The 16580-nt window shown below is 53.7% G+C and overlaps 1 protein-coding gene across 2 annotated transcripts in view; it reads left to right on the top strand.

The window, feature by feature from the left end:
• Positions 1 to 16580, top strand: part of RPTOR (regulatory associated protein of MTOR complex 1) — a 345465-nt gene that overhangs the window by 301411 nt on the left and 27474 nt on the right. The window contains exons 20-24 of one of the 2 annotated variants that reach the window (XM_032616711.1): positions 103 to 261; positions 7683 to 7801; positions 13248 to 13351; positions 13964 to 14147; positions 15685 to 15795. In XM_032616711.1, the coding sequence (XP_032472602.1) occupies positions 103 to 261; positions 7683 to 7801; positions 13248 to 13351; positions 13964 to 14147; positions 15685 to 15795 (677 nt within the window). Of the gene's footprint in view, positions 1 to 102; positions 262 to 7682; positions 7802 to 13247; positions 13352 to 13963; positions 14148 to 15684; positions 15799 to 16580 lie in introns of both variants that reach the window. The other variant, XM_032616710.1, reaches the window with a different exon arrangement.

The raw sequence follows: 16580 nt of genomic DNA, 5'->3' as shown, positions 1-16580 counted from the left end.
AGCCCCGCAGCACCCCCCTACCCCGTGCCCAGCAGCCCAGCCCCAGGGGAGACGGGGTTGGGTGTGCTAACTGACGCTTTGCCCGTGGCGGTGCCCCACCAGCCAGCGGCTCGGTGGCCTTCTCCCCCGGGAACCTGAGCACCAGCAGCAGCGCCAGCAGCACCCTGGGCAGCCCCGAGAACGAGGAGTACATCCTGTCCTTTGAGACCATCGACAAGATGCGCCGAGTCAGCTCCTACTCCTCCCTCAACTCCCTCATCGGTGAGTCCCACCCCTCCACGTCTCCACCTGTCCCCTCAGCACCCATGGGTTCCCGCCCAAGTGGACGGTGCTGGGACACGCTCAGTGGGAGAGTAAAGTGAACGGGGTAGGAGGAGGTGAGGAGCGTCTTGCTGTGGCAGCAGGAACCCCCCGCCCTTGGTTGCTAGTCTGATCCAGGCCATCTGGGCGAGCCGGCCTTGTCGCTTGGAAAGGCTGCAGAACTCCCAGTGCTGCAGAGCAGGGAGGTTCTGCCCCCAGGAGACATTTGGTGTGTCACGGCCAGGGCACAAGGGGGCTCCCAGCATCCAGTAGGCAGAGTGGCCTCCAATGGTGCCCAGGGTCCCCCAGAGAATGCGTGTACGAGGTCCAAGGTCAGAGCCCTGCTCCAGGGGCGCAGACGGCCCTTCCCTTCTCAAGTTCCCTGGCCGGAACCCCCCATCACCCCCATCCAGGGCCCCCTTTGTGCTTTCGCCTTCAGCCAGTCCAGCAGTTTCACACTTGGCTGCCTGGAAATTGAAATTTGAGTGAAGGGTCAGCGTCGTCTCGTGTTCTGCCTTGAGTGGTGAGCCCCTGGTTCTGCTGCTGGGCTCGCTGAGCGGTGGGAATTCACCGCATGTCCTCGCTGCATGACCAACCATATCGACCCTTGTGTCACCGGTAACACACATAGGACTCAACCAGACAGCCCCTCTGCGCTTGTTCTTGGCACCCCGGTGCTTTACCAGGCCTTATCTGAAGGTTTACATAATACTAGGAAATGCTGTAGATGCATAAAGACGTAGACTAATGTGACACACCTCCCCGTGTGTGTTTTGTTCCCAACTTAAGGAATTACAGATAGAGTTAAAGCGCCCAGAGCCCCTCCTGGTTCCCTGCTCAGGATCCCTGCACACTTACTCTCTGGCTGTGGATCCCCATGGACTCGCGCCCTTTCCTAGGGTTTAAATGTCATGTGAATGGCGCCACACATCCTGTGTCCTCACTGCACCAGAGGGCTGTGTGACCACACTGGTCACCTGAGTCTTGTTCACACCCTTTCATGATCTGCTGCAATTCACTTGTCCATTCTCCTGTTAACGGACAGTAGCCTTGCTCTGATTTTTCCTTCTTTTCTCATTTTCTTTTTTCTTTTTTTTTTTTTTTTGCGGTACGCGGGCCTCTCACTGTTGTGGCCTCTCCCGTCGTCGCGGAGCACAGGCTCCAGACGCGCAGGCTCAGCGGCCATGGCTCACGGGCCCAGCCACTCCACGGCATGTGGAATCTTCCCGGACCGGGGCACGAACCCGCGTCCCCTGCATCGGCAGGCGGACTCTCAACCACTGCGCCACCAGGGAAGCCCTTTTCTCATTTTTTAAAAAGCAAATTCAGGATTTGGCCCCAGCTCCACCTCCTGCCCTCCCCCTTGTACCTGGCAGTGCTGAGCTCCTGGGTTCCTTGGCTCCTCCCCTTGGCTTCAGGGCTCCGCCTCCAGACACCTCACAGGCTTCTCCTCAGTCCAATCACAGTCCTGCTCCAGAGTCACCTTAAAAGAAGTCTTCCAGGCTCCTCCCACCCCAATCCAGAATAGCCTTCTGCAGTCGCTCTGAGTCTCTCCCTCTCTGTTTGCTTTTGTCCTGAGAACTTTTCCCCAGCAGACTTATGATGCAGGATCTCATTTATTCAGCTCGGTTCTATCTCTGCTCAGGGGGTCAGAGCCACGAGTGCAGGAACTTTGTCCTGTCTCCTGCCACAGACCCCCACACCCCGTGCCTGGTACACAGCAGGCACCCCCATAATGTGCACGGGTGTGGGCCGCAGCAGACACACTGCAGCCTGACACACGTGGGGTCTGACAGCTCCACGTGGAGGGAGATTGACCACAAAGTGCTCTGTTCCAAGGAGGACAAGCTCCCGTGGCCCTGCTCGCTCCTGTTCTGGTCAGGCTACCCCGTCTGATGTGAGCGAACTGACTCCTCGTGGTCTTACTTTGTATGTCCCTCGATTATGATGAGGTTGAGCTCACGTGTTCATTGGACTCCTGTGTTCCCACTCCTGCAGTCATTTACAGTATTAGTTACCCTCCTATTTCGTTGGTACTATTTTTCATTAACATTCAGTTCTTGGTTGTTTGCTTATTTCCATGATAATCCCTCTACCTTAGAGCTCACACTCGCTTGGCATCACGTGACAGTGTTAGATATTTCTGACTTGCCGTTTTTGTGATCTCAAGGGGGAGGGCAGTCTAAACGTGCTTGCCAGCGGTACCCATCAGCTTCAAGACTGGTCCTCTGCTGGCCCTAGAAAGGACTCAGGACTCTCATTCCACAAGACGAGTCTGTCTGGGGCCCATAAAGGTCTGAATGGACTGTAGGGTCCAGAGCTGGTCGCCATGCCCCACCCCCAGCAGTACGACCCAGAAAGGGGGATCTTTTTGCCCTTGGCCCTGGGTTGGGGATGTAAGGGGTGAAGAATAGGTGTTTCTTTGACGCCACATGAGATTGGAGGGTACAGCCCGCACCTCCCACCCCTGCCGCCTTCCATGTCCTCCAGGGACTTGAGAGCCACGTCACTGATTCCTTCCTTCACACAAAACCTGACTCCTGAACATTTTTTTACTGGAGAAAACTGAGTTTTATCTGTATATGGTTCATATCTTTGAAAACTTCAGTGGGAAAGTTTCACAATGAGCCGGAGCTGGAAGGAGCGTTAAGGAGACAAAGTAGCTGTGCACCTGAGTGCGCGTGTCCACCTGGAAACCGCGGTGCTTACATAAGTGTTTAAAATTCATAACCTACACCGAATCCCATTACTTGCAGCATTCGCCTGTTTAAAGTCATTTTTTTCTTTCATTTCAACTAAAGAACAGCAGTCTCTAGCCTCTTTGACTGAATATTGCAAAAGAGGTTTTCAAAACCATGGCAACCTAGGACATCCATTCATTGCCATCTTCTCCCAGAAGACTAGCCCCTCCCAGGCTCCCCCTCCATCCCCACTGTCTCTAAAGCACTCGCGGTCTCGCCTGCTGAGCGAGGTACTGTCCCCCCACAGGAGCAAAGCCTGATCACGCATTTCTCCATGTGCCTAAGCATATCTGCCCAATGTCTGTGAATCTGCACTGGGACCAGCTCTGTCACCACCTTCTGGAATCTTCTTTGATGTCTCCCTCCGCATGTTTCTCACCCACTCAGCCATTTGACCTGACCTCCATGTGTGTCCCCAGTCAGTTCTTTCCATTTCCGGGCCCCCCACCCCAGGACTTGGCCTTGGCTCTCACACCCCACCGCCTGTCCAGAGCAGATCCCCCCAACATCAGCTCTGCACGGACCACTGTCTGGCTGATGCCTTTGCAGAAACAGGTTTCCTGTAAAGTCCAAGCTGTGGCCGACACTCAAGACCTTCCTTCTGAGAGCAGCCTGGCCTTCACCATAGCTCCGCCCACTGTGCCCACCACCCCAGGCTGGCCACTGGCCCCCGAATGAGGCCTGGACACCTCTGCCTTTATCCCACATTCCCGCACCCGCCTTTCCACACAGCAGTGCTCGCCCATTCCTCTCCACGCTGGCATTCTGCGGCGTCTCAGGAGGCCCTCCTGACCCATCAGACGCCTTCGTGTTGCACACTAAACCTGCAGCATCACATCGGGCCGTGAAGTTGCCATCTTGATCAACAGGTTTGGTAAAGCTGCTATTTCTTGCTCTTGTGTGTAGCAGGCAGCCTCTCCTCCCTCCATCACCTGCCCTTCTGTCCCTCACCTGTCCACCCGTCACCATCCTGCCCCTCATTCCCTCCTTCCCTCCCTCTCTGAGCCTCACCCCATTCCTGATGTCCAGAGGTGGGAGTGCAAAGAGTGGGGAAGGGGGGGCCCTGGTGCTTTTGTCTTACCTTGTCCCCCAGGTGAGACACAGGGGAGCCCCTTGAAAGGGTTGTGCAAACACACCTCCCAGTCCAGCCAGGGCTCTGTCCAGTAGGTGAGGGAGGACGTGATTAGGACCCTCCCAGAGGGGCTCAGAGTCAGGGTCACCAAGAGGGGAGGCCCTGGGAGCTGGGAGCTGATTCCCAGGGAGGTGCCCGGGCCCGCATCATGCGATAGAGCGTCAGGGTTGGTGACCTCTGAGACCCAGGCAACAGGTCACAAGTGACAGCTCCTGCCTCCAGGGTACTCCACCTTCCTTCTCCAAGCTGCCTTGCCAGCCCCCGGGGACTCTGGGGCCCAGAGTTGGCCACAAAGCTCTGAGCAAATTTTCCTGAGTCCAGTGCTATTTAGAAAGTTGTGGCCATTGCTCTGAAAAATAAATCCTAAAACCATTAGTTATGATCTTTTATTACTTTTAGTCTAGACATGAAAATAGTCTCTCAGCGCTTATGGGGACTTTGGCAAGTGCCGGACACGGCACCCTGTCTGAGCTGGCTCAGCCCAGCGGTACCCCCCATCCCCACGGGGGCTACACCCGCGTTCTCGTCGTTCCAGAGGCCCGAGCTCTGTGCTGCACAGACTCAGAACGTTCCGATTTGGAGACAGCAGATGTAAAACCAGGACAGTTCACAGAACAGAGAGGCTGGGGGGTGGTGGCCAGCCCCAGGAGAGCAGTGACGTGGAGACAGCAATTCCAGGTCCCTGTTCTGTGTTTTCACAAGTAAATCGTATACCATTCACTGTGGTCAAGGACACTACAAAAATTAGATTTTTTAAAATTCCCTGTTGGATCACAAGCAGAGTGATATCAAAGTCAAAACCTTCTGCAAGAGAGTCAACAATAGTAATAAAAACTGAGATTTTGTAAAGTGAACAGTACCCCTTCCTCATTGCACAGTGTCACGCTGCACCCCTTCCTCACGTTTATACCAAAGGTGCCTTGATTAAGGCCCTTGTGGGCTCAGGTGTCTGCCCTGGACCCTAGTAAGGAGGCCCCTTGGCCCCCACTGTTCCCCCCACTTGCCCACGGACCTGTTACCACGGGTCCGTCATCTGTAGTCAAGCAGATTTACTGTGCCCCTCACAGCCCTCTTGTCACACAGGTCGGCTGCTGCCCTCATCACTCTGAGCTCAGAAACAACGGGGGGGAGAGAATTTTGCCCAGTGGCTGTGGTGACTGTGTGGGGTCTTTGTAGGAACGTCCCATCCGTGGGGCCAGTTCTCCCGTCTGAGTGAGCCACGTCCATGAACGTGCTTCGCCTCGTTCCCCCGTGCGTCATGAATCGGGACCGTCTGCAGAGTGAGTGTGGAGCGGCTTCTCCCACCCTCCTCCTCTGGGGAGACAAGAAATAGCAGTGGCCTGGTGGCCCTTCACCGCAGCAGGTTCCTATGGCAGCCGATCTACTAGGACAGGAAAGCAGCTTCTAGGAAATTTCCCCGAAGAGATTCCGACTGCCTTGACAAACAGCCCTAAGAATTTGTAAATCTGGGCAGCTGTCATGAGCCATGGCATTTGAGAGTCAAGAGGTTTTTGTTGTGTTTCTACACTGAGTAGGGCAGAGGACAGCAGGGAGGACAGGTGTGTGTTTCCATGTGGACTGTTCCCTAGCTTATGGTCCCCTCTGTGCCAGAGTGCATCTGCCTGACGTTATTCACCGAACGAAGGTCCAAATTTATACTAGACCCAAGTCCTTGGATGTGCCCTCCTGAGTCCTGTGGGCCACGAGCTTTCGAGAGTGACTTTCCTCGCACACAGTAGGTGCTCAAACTGGTGCTGATGCACGCATGCCAAATGAGTACCTGATGGGGCGTTGCTCTGACCATAGAACACTCTTCGCCCTTGGTGGCGGGAGATGCTTTCCAGGCCCTGCCTCTCGGAGGTTGGCCTGCGCAGGCAGCTGTGCTCCTGCAGAATTATTTAGAGGCCGCAGCAGCTGTCAGCACCTCTTCCCAGAACTAGGGTGGAAGGATAAGGCGACGGGAGTTTTGTGAACACTCACTGGGAGGTATTTTATATGTGGTGGTCCCCTGGGGAGTGCGGCCATGCCACATGCGAGTGAGGGGTTGGCCTCCTCCAGCTCCATCACCCTGTTAACAGGTGGGCGTGCAGCGGGCAGGCCCTGCAAACGTAGGCACCACAGTCCCTGTGGAAATGGGGCTGGGACCCTGTCGCCTCCCGTTACAAATGAGAGGGTGTCGGGTGCGGTGAGCTAGGACTTGTCCGTAAGCATTGACGTAGGACACACAAGAGAAGCTGACCTTTACTCTAAACCTTCGTCCAATCCCTCTTCTGTGATTTGAATGTTGTATAAAACCCTTTGAACAATGGTGTCCATCAGGAAACACTGTCCTCCAGTGGCCCTTCTTGTGCTTAAATTCTTCATAATTAGAGGGACTTTGTTAACTAGGGACTGGCTGGTCAGATGGCATGAGATCACAGCTTGTTCGAAATCCTCTGTTACTCCCTGTCTGTCGTTGAAGAAGCACTTGCTTTTCAACAAACCAATTGTCCAGCTTCCCCCAAATAAAAAGGATGCAGTGGTATATGGCGGCCTCCTCATTCGGCCACATGCATTCAAACTCTTCATCCTTTGGATGCTAGGCCTTGCTGTCCTCCTCTGTAAAGCCTGGGGTGATGCCTGCAGCCAGGACGGTGAGGTTAAATAGGACTGAGCCGCCTTCCCTGGGGGTGGCCTCCCATCCCTCATAAATGTTCCTTCCCTGGGCTTCCCTGGTGGCACAGTGGTTGAGAGTCCGCCTGCCGATGCAGGGGACACGGGTTCATGCCCCAGTCCAGGAGGATCCCACATGCCGCGGAGCGGCTGGGCCCGTGAGCCATGGCCACTGAGCCTCTGCGTCCGGAGCCTGTGCTCCGCAACAGGAGAGGCCACAACAGTGAGAGGCCCGCATACCGCAAAAAAAAAAAAAAAAAAAAATGTTCCTTACCTTTCCTTCGGATCCGCGATTTACCCCATCTGTGTTTATGGCCTGTCTCATCTGCCTTGGCACCCAGGCACTCGGCAGGCCCTAATGTGGAGAGCACACTCGGGAGGTGCTGGATGCCTGGGGAGGTCCCGGGGAGCGTGGGCAGAAGACTCAGTGAGTCACCGAGACCAGAGCAGGCCATGAATGCAGAGGGAGGTGTGGACGGGGACTCAGCCAACGTTCTCCACTCGGGTGGGCCATGACAGCTCCTAGAAATCTAGGTGTTAAATCCAGTGCTGGATAGTACTCTCCAGGCAGCCAAGGCCTGAAAGGAAGTCCTGCCCTTTTCTAACTTTTCCTTCTAGAAAGATCCAGCCACAGGAGGTGAAATTGTGTGATCAAGCCTGTTCACCATCTGGGATTTCTGAATCTCTGGGCCCCTTATCAGATAACAAAACCGGAGCTTCCTGTAACCCCAGCTCTTCTAAGTGTCCAACCCCTGATGCATGGTTAGGTCTTCAGAAGAGGGAGCTACCCCAGAAGCTGCCCCAGCGTGCAGTGGCAGCTCCTTGTTGTTAAAACAGCTCCCATTTCTCTTTCCTAGGTGTTTCATTCAATAGTGTTTACACTCAAATTTGGAGAGTCTTGCTACACCTGGCTGCGGATCCCTATCCAGATGTTTCCGATTTGGCTATGAAAGTACTCAACAGCATTGCCTACAAGGTACGTGTGAAGGGCGTTCTTTGTGAAGCTCTCAGGACCCTGGTTTTCAGTTATGAATGTTCAAGCAGAGAACTCCAGTCATGTTCAGGTCTATGCATGGTTTAGGTTTAGAAACTTTGAACGAGCGTTTTGAATCCAGAGATTCACAATATAGGCTAAATTCCATGTGCATGTAGCTTCAGGTGGGGCATGTGTCACTGCTTCTGCACACCCACATCAGGGCAGCAGAAAATTAGGTAAGGACATCTGTGATAAGGACCCGTAGGTAAGGACCCGTAGGTAAGGACCCGTAGTGATGTCCTCTCTTTCATTCCTGGCACCAGTAACGTACAACTTCTCTTATTCATGACTATTTCGGGCTAAAGGTACCTCTTCAAAGAACCAGCTTTTGGTTTCATTAGTACAATTGACCTCTGAACAACACAGGGGTTAGGGACACCAACCCTGACCCCCCGCAGTCAAAAATCGGCCTTTCCCATTCATGTCTCCACAACCCTGAATTCTGTAGTACTGCAGTGTGTGTTTATTGAAAAACATGTGTATAAGTGGACCCGTGCAGTTCAAACCCACGTTGTCTAAGAGTCAGCTGTGTTTCTCTGTTGTTTTCATTCTGTGTTTTATTGATACCTGCTTTTATATATATTGCTTCGTTTCTTCTGCTTACTCTCAGTTTAATTTGCTCTTCTGATTCTAGTTTCTTAAGATGGAAGCTTAGGTCATTGATTTTAGTCCTTTCTTCTTTAGGGACTGTAAACTCTCCCAGTTCTTTTTGTGAGCTCTGGGAATTATTTGGCCTTTCAGTGGTTCTTTCCCCACCCTCATGGGTTTTCACGCCACCCCCAAGCCGAAAGTATTCACAGATTTGAGGGGCCTCCCCTGCAGACCCTGGAAGCCCTCTCCTCTCTGCCCTGCAGATTCTAGCCACCTAGGCTTCCATGTCACTCCGATTGGTCCCCTCTGCTAGCTGCACTGCTGGGCTCTGTCTGGATACCCTTCCCCCACCACAGCCGGGTCTGCAGGAAACTGACTGCAGGCCAGGAGCTGGGCAGTGATTCCCCTTCTCTCAGCAGTACCCGGTGCCCAATGTCCGAAAACAGCTGTTTCTTTTTTTTTTTTTTCTGTTTTCCAGCTGTTTATGGAAGTTGGACAGTTTACATGCAGTTAATCTTTCATGAATGGAACAATAATGAATGCCACAAAGAAGTCATTCGTTATAGCATTTTTAAAGATTTTCATAACTTTTTGATTAAATGTTAGGCTTGCAGACAAGTTACAGGAAAAGTACAGGGAAATATTGTCACGTGTCACAGTTTACCTGGCATGTCTCTATCCTCATCTGACCCTAATCACTAACGAGGGGTCGTCCTCAGGCTGCCACTTGCCTGAAGGCACGTGGCTTACTCATAGCTTCATTCCTGGTCTGTTATTTTTTCCAAACTGGTTATCAAGCCCTCCTATTTGCTGCTGCCTCACTGGGGTTGGCCTCCCACGTAGCCCAACCTCCTGCAGCAGCTGGCCTCCTGTTGGCACCATATTTGTGTGGTGTTCGATTCCCCCACCGACGTTATTCTTCACTGGTTAAGTTCTGTCTTTTCCTGGCTGATTGAATCATCTCATTGTCTGTGGCTGCTACTTCACCTCCTGGTAGCATCACAAGTAGTAATAACACAGCCTCATCGTGTACCCAGTCTTAAACTGTTGTAGCAGTCAACTTCCTCTTCCTCCTGAAAGAAGCAATGAGGATAATTCAGGAGCACATTCTGGGTTTAACCCCAGCCTCTGGTCACACGTGTGACTCTCTCTGGAAGCAGAGACTCCTAGGTACACAGCGTTCGCTGCACTTCCTGCCTGTGAGCACTACCAGCCTCATGGCTAAAGTGCTGGGCATTACTGTTGGCCGACTCGGGACTCTCGGGTAGTTTATTCCACTCTGACCTCCCCTTGCGCCCAGTGAGCCCCTCGCCCACTTTCTTCATCATCCTACTGCGTGACTCACCACAAAGGCACCTGAATGCTGTTCCATCCTCAGGGAGTGTGGAGTCTTCTCAATGTCTATAGAAAAGAGGCCAGTGAATTAAGTTAATTTTTTCATTCTGTAATACAAAACTAAGAAATAGTCTAATCATCTGCTTTTTCAACTAAGAATAGGATTGATTCAAAAATTAAACTTTTCTAAAATATATGTTTGTTACAACATATTAGGGCCTGTGACCAAGGGAGGGAGGAAGTACAGTCTTGGGGAAAGAAACAGAGGAAAAGGAAGGAGGTCCTGGAGAAAGGCACAGCGGACTCGAGTGGGTGTCATCCTCCTCATCTATGAAAATGGAGCCTCCCTGCTCTGCCCAGTCCTGGCCTCACTGATGCGAGTTCCCCTCCTGCGAGGCCGAGGATTGAGGGCACCCAGGCCCCCAGGAGTGCGGCTCTCCCAAGTGCCAGCTAATTCATCACGGTCACCACCGTTGCTTTAAGTGAATTCTACCTGGGACTTAGAGTCCAAAAGGAAAGTTTATATTATTTATCTAGGAAGTGTGGTTTACAGAAAAATTACTCTTTAGATAAATAGAGTCACGTGCTTTCATAGGTGTCCATTCTCAGTGCTCCAGCAACCAGGGGCTCTGCCTCATTCTTAGCCCAGAATTACCTGTAGACGATCCTTTGGGGAATCACCTCCTCCCACATGAATCCAGATCTTTGGTATGCAGTTAGCAGGGACTTTTCTGAAATACTCCATCCCCCAAGAGAGAGCAGCCAAAAGCTTCCATTGGTGTCCTAAACCCTGACTGTGTCGAGATCCAGTTGGGAAACTCACTGTCCTCATCACCTCTGTAGGGTGTTTTCTCTGCACTGGATCACGCTTTCCTGCATCCCTGTGAGGCGACGTGTTCTAGTGGAAGATCTGCAGAGTAAGAAAGCGCTGGGAGCGGGAGACAGAGGGGGTGTCTTATTACGGCCCCAGGCTCCCGTTACAGCGACCACCCCCATTAACTGCATGGGGGCGGGGAGCACAGGTGGGGCTGTGTGAGTGTCCCTGCAAATCGTTTCTGTGTTTGCACTGGGCTAAGAGGGTACATCTGACCTAGAATCCTACTAACAAGCTGTTTGCCACTCTCTAAAAAGTTGGCTTGTAGCCCTAATTATGACCTCCCACTGCTGCCCTTCCTCTTCTGGACTCAACACTTGTTGGGAAGGGAACTCACGTCGGGCCTTCATCAAAGCGCGTCTGCTGGTCCAGTGACTCCAGTGCAGCGTCATGGAGGGAGAATGACAGGGTGTTGACACCGTGAGAACAATGGGCAAGTGTGCTCGCAGTGGATGGGGCTCGCGGTGAGGTCCTGGGGTCTCTCAGACCCACGCTCCATCCTCCTCCATATACAGCCCAAGCCTGACATCCAGCAAGCACACCGGTGTCTCTGTTACCCTTTCCTGGCGGTGTGCTCTCTGTGTGAAACGGCGACTGGAACCAGCACAGAAAGGGGCCTTCCTGGAGGACATCTCCCACAACCTGCTTGCTACGTGCTCCCGGAGCAGCCTCCATCCACACCAATCCCATGGACAGGCGGGTCTGCGTGGCCACCCCCCCACTCATGCTCACCACTGCAGCACCACTGCAGTGAATGTTTGTTGCACAAATAGGAAACGTTAGGCAAAGAAGCTTCATCTAAGCCTGAAACCCTAGGATCGATCACCAGTCATGGGGCCTCCCCAACCAGTGACATGCCCACCTCTCAGGATTTCCAGAACGGATGCAAAACTAGAGCTGGGTGCAGCAGCCGTCAGCGTGAACTGCATTAAAAAATCACGGCTGTCTTCTTTGCCCTCGAGGCTGAGACAGAACAAGCCAGGGCTGTGCCACCTCCACCCCCAGGGAAGAGCAGGGAAGCAGAGTTAGTCACCCCAGGCCCACGCGCTGCTTCCCTTTTGGAGCCTCCTTGGAGGGGAGCAGTCGGGGTGGGGGTCTCGGGGGAGATCAGCACCGTGGGCTCCAGCTCAGGCAGTGGCAGAGCCTCTGTGCTCAGGGAAACTTTGAAAGGTCGTGGACTCAGCCGAAGTCTGCATTTCAACCCCAAAGTTTTCTGTCTCTCCTCTGTCTCTCTCTCCCACTGGTTTTCTAGAAATTTTGAGGAGACACATATTCGGTTTATAGTTTCTTAGCTTAAATTTCTTTTCTCCTTTTAGACCTCTTAAGGGATCATTTGGCTCTCAGGCTTTGTTGGGGTTGTGTGTGTGTGGAGGCCAAATAACTTAAATAGCAAAGCAAAACAAACACAAACAATACAACTTTTATAATTCAAAAAATAAAAAAGTTTTTATAGGCTGGTTATGATTCAGTTCTTGCTGTTTGCATTTCAAAGTGAAGGATTATCTGGGAAACATTGGTATTATGTTGGTGGTTTTGTATTCTGTAATTTTCTACCTGTCAGCTGAATATAGGTATGGCCTTCCTAACTGCTGAGAGAATAAGCCAGAATTTGAGGGTCTTCTGTAAGTAGCCAGTCCAGGGTTCTCCTGGAGCATCACCCCATGAAGGTCGAGGCTCCGCCCATCTCGCTGGGTGACACCCAATCTTCGAGAACTGAGCCTGGCACCAGCCACACTTGGGCAAGTGGTGGCCAACAGCTGCCATTCCTGTTCTCTTCCTGCCAGAGTGGCGCCCCCTCCACAGCATCAGCCCCTTTCTGGTCCTTCACCCTGGATGTCCAGATCCAGCAGGCCCATCCAGCTGTCCAGCACTCAGAACAGAGGTCCAGGAAAGAACTCGGCGTCAGTGGGTCCACCAGTAGCTAAGCAGTGACACCCCTGTTTGCTTATTGTCTCTTCCACCATTTTAAAAAATCACAACAAAGCTGCTTCCCTCCTGACTGCCAGCCCAGGCTGGCACAGACCCTCTGCTGGGTAAAATATCAAACCTGCACGTGATCATGGGAGGAAGTGCACAGACCTGGGTCTTGTCTCCATTCACAAAATGCTGCACCCAAGGTGCTGTTTTGAGCCTGTGCCGAAATATGACAATGAACAACCGAGGCCGAGCCTAGGCAGGCTCCTTCCCAAGTGCCAGCTCTGCCCAGGAAGCTGCTCCCTCCAGGGGAGCCCCTGCCATGAGAGGGAGCCTGGAGAGCCTTCTCCCCAACTTCCAGACCCCCCCCCCCACTCCTCATTAGTCCCAGTGCAGTTTTGTGACAGCGTTTCGGGGCGGGGGGTGTCCTTGGAGCCTCACTGAACCAGGTGAATACTTTCCAGAAAAGCAACAGAATATCATTTTATCTAGCGGGTGACATTTGCGGGGAAAATTTTAACTGGGACCTTCCATTCCTATGAGATTTCCTCAGCCAAAAGCCCTTTTCTGTGATTCTGAAGCCACTCAAAAGCAGCCACCAGCCTGTGCTTGTCTTGTAGCCTCAGGTTGTCACAGTGACCACCCACCTCACTTGTCCCTTTGTTCCTTCAGGCCACAGTGAACGCCCGGCCTCAGCGCATCCTCACCACCTCTTCCCTCACTCAGTCGGCACCCGCCAGCCCCACCAACAAGGGCATCCACATCCACCAGGCGGGGTGAGTGGTGGGCAGCTGCCTTCCGGGGTCTGGGGAGGTTCCCAGCACGGCTTCCCCCCGCCTCCCCCTCCCTCTCCAGCCTGCAGGCTCTCTCTCACACCCCGACATCTTCTCATCTGAGCCCCTCCTAGAATCCTTTCCTACCTTTATCTGCACAATTGTGACAGCAAAAGTTGACCTGAACCTGACTCCATTCAGAATTTTATCAGAGAGGGTCCGTGTCTTCCAGTGAGTGACCAGCAGGGTGGAACCCTCCACTTAACCAGTGTTCACAGAGCTGTGCACTGGATCTCAGGGGAGTAGACGTGCCCTGCACGCTCCTGGAGCCTACTCAAAGTCCTGACTGAGTTTGCCTCCGGCTGCATTGGTTTTCAGGGGAAGATGGTTCTTAGAACCTGCAGGCAGAAGCTAGAAGGGGTCATTAATTCAGCATCAGCAGCTCAGGTTTGGAAGTCACGTTGACAAGCCATGCAATTGAGGATGGTCCGAGCTGGTGACCCTGGGCCCGTTCACAGGATCTGGGAGTGGGCAGTACCAGGGGAAGTTGCTTAGGGTTTGGTTTCAAAGGAGTGGGTTCTGGGTAAAACAGTGTTTCTTTTTTCCCGACGACAGAGGCTCCCCGCCAACATCCAGTGCAAGCAGCTCCAGCCTGACCAACGACGTGGCCAAGCAGCCGGTCAGCCGAGACCTGCCTGCAGGCCGGCCGGGCACCACAGGCCCCGTGGCGGTGCAGTACACACCCCACTCCCACCAGTTCCCCCGGACACGGAAGATGTTCGACAAGGGCCCAGACCAGGTGGTTTTAAACTCTAATGGGCTTGGGTGCTGGGACGTTCACTCCTGAGAGGAGAGGCACCACCTCGGGCGACGGGGTGCATGTGGCCTCGGCCCGGGTGCAGAAAGCCGTGAGCCACCGATGGCCCTGGGCTCCTGCCCCCACGTCTGGGCACATATTGCAGCGTGTCCCTCTTCCTCCTGCAGCCCCTTGTTCTGGGTTCACTCTTGGCAGCTTCCATGTAACAAGCAGCACATGGGCTGATTGGCTTTTTCCCTTCTCAGTCAATAGCATTTGTCTCCACTAAACGTGGCAGCTGCTCCACAGAAGCGCTTGTTCTGACAGGTTGTTTGCTTTTTCCATCAACATTCAATTACGCCCCGTAGGTGGGTGTGGTCTCAGCTGCTAAGTTAAATGAGGCCGTTCAGGAGAGGGAGGAATTGGTGTCCTTGTTTGTCAGGGTTGTGAGAACACATAACAGGGTGGACACAAAAGCTGGGGCCTCGTGTCTTGTCCAGACTGCTTGCTGCTGTCCCGGCCAAGCACAAACAGTATAGCGAGGGTGTTCTGAATGTGCCAAGGACACGTCTCAGCTCACCAGTGACCGGCAATTTTAACAGGAAGGTCACAGCAGCCTGTACCCTGACTTTGGAACTAGATGCAGGTGTTGGGGAATGGACAGGTGTCCACACCTGCCACTGGCCCCGCCCACCCGGCTTTGGAGCTGCCTGCTCCCCTCGCCTCGATGGCTGAGGAACAAAAACGGCCACAACGCCAGGTGCCATGTTTAGCCTCCCGGCTGGACCCTACATGGGGCAGCCAGGCAGGAGCGGCTGGACCATGATCCGTGGGTCCTGGCCCAGCAGAGCCGCGAGGTGGCGGCAGGTGGCTGCGGTTCCCCTGTCAGGCGGGAGGTAAGACCTTATTGCTGACCCCATCTGTGGGATTTTCCACCCAGCATGTCTCCCTGGGTAGCGGGGGCTCCTCTGTGAGGCACTTCTCATGCCTGGCCACGTGCAGTGAGGCAAACCCCTGCCCTGCCATCCTGGCCCCCATTGGTTCTGCAGCGGGGAACAAACTGAACCATTGTCCCAGTGAGCAGAGCCACGTGTTTTGAGTTTTAATGCTTAGAAGTCCCAGTTGGCCCAAGCTCTACTGTGCTCTTATCCAGGAGCCAGAGGGTAGGCCAAGGTCCTATGTGTATGACTGGCCTGGTGGGAGCGGTGGCCCTGGGACCAAGCAACAAAGGCCTCGTGGGGCTGCTGACTCAGCACCGATGGCAAGTGTCAGGGACTCTGCAGCCCAGGCCACCTCAGCCAGCCCTGGGGGATGCTCGGCCTCTGAGCGCAGACTCAGAGCCCTGTCCTGACAGTCGGGGTTCCTTGGGCACCAGGACGCAGAAGTGAGGGGACCACGGAGATATTGCCCTCAGAAGCCTGACCCTTGTGCCTTGGTCTCCAGGGATGGACTGTCTCGAGCTCACAAAGAAGTTCGGGGGTGACGTGACTAACTCTGTTTCTGTCTTCTCCTCCCCTCCTCCTTTCCAAATGCCCCGAAGACCACTGACGACCCGGATGATGCTGCCGGGCACAAAAGTTTCATTTCGGCCACAATGCAGACAGGGTTCTGCGACTGGAGCGCGCGGTACTTCGCCCAGCCTGTCATGAAGGTAGTGGTGTGTCAGCAGCTCTCAGGGTTTAAAGCCAGAATCCCCCGGCATGCACTGCCCGCATCTCCTCAGCAAACGCACACAGGACTCCAGAGCCCCGGCCTCAGACCTGGGTGTCTGAACCCCTCTGCTCTGAGCTCAAGGTCTGATCCCCACTGGTTTGCTCACTGTGACCCTCGGGGGCCACATGCTGTGACTCCTAGCAGCCCAGGTTCAGTTGCGCAGGCCCTGCCCTGAGCCGTGGCCCGGGGCAGGTGCCGGCTGCACAGGGCCCTGCTGTACTCACTGGCCTCCTGTCCCACCGAGGGTGGCTGTTGAGGGGATGCCAGATTGCTGTCATGGTAGCTGGTATTAACAGGTAAAAAACAATAAAAGAAACAGACCTCACTTACCTGCCTTTTCCGAGCTTGCCAGTATAAAATGTGCCATTTTGTCTTGATTAGCAAGGTCATCCAGGTGGTCCCCAGGCCTCACTTGGGCCACTTCTGGCTTTGGGGACTGTTGGACTAAGCTAGCTGACCGGGGTAATCTGGCTTATTCCGGGACACTGCCTTCCAGGTTTGATGACGTGACGTGTGTCCTCTTGCTACAGACTCAGGCCACACATTCAGGGTGCCAGGGTGAGACAGGGCAGTGCTGTCAGAGCTGAATCTTCGTGCCCGTCTTTCTGCAGGGAGTGCTGCAGGGGTTCATTTTAGACTTGCTGATCTAAAGCACGTTCTTACAAAACCACCTTCCTCTTCCCTCATAGATAATGGAAAATTGAAAAGTGCAGTTTATTCTCA

Source organism: Phocoena sinus, chromosome 20 (genome assembly GCF_008692025.1).
Source record: "Phocoena sinus isolate mPhoSin1 chromosome 20, mPhoSin1.pri, whole genome shotgun sequence".
NCBI classification, from domain to species: Eukaryota; Metazoa; Chordata; class Mammalia; order Artiodactyla; family Phocoenidae; genus Phocoena; species Phocoena sinus.
This window is presented reverse-complemented; position numbering and strand designations above follow the sequence as displayed.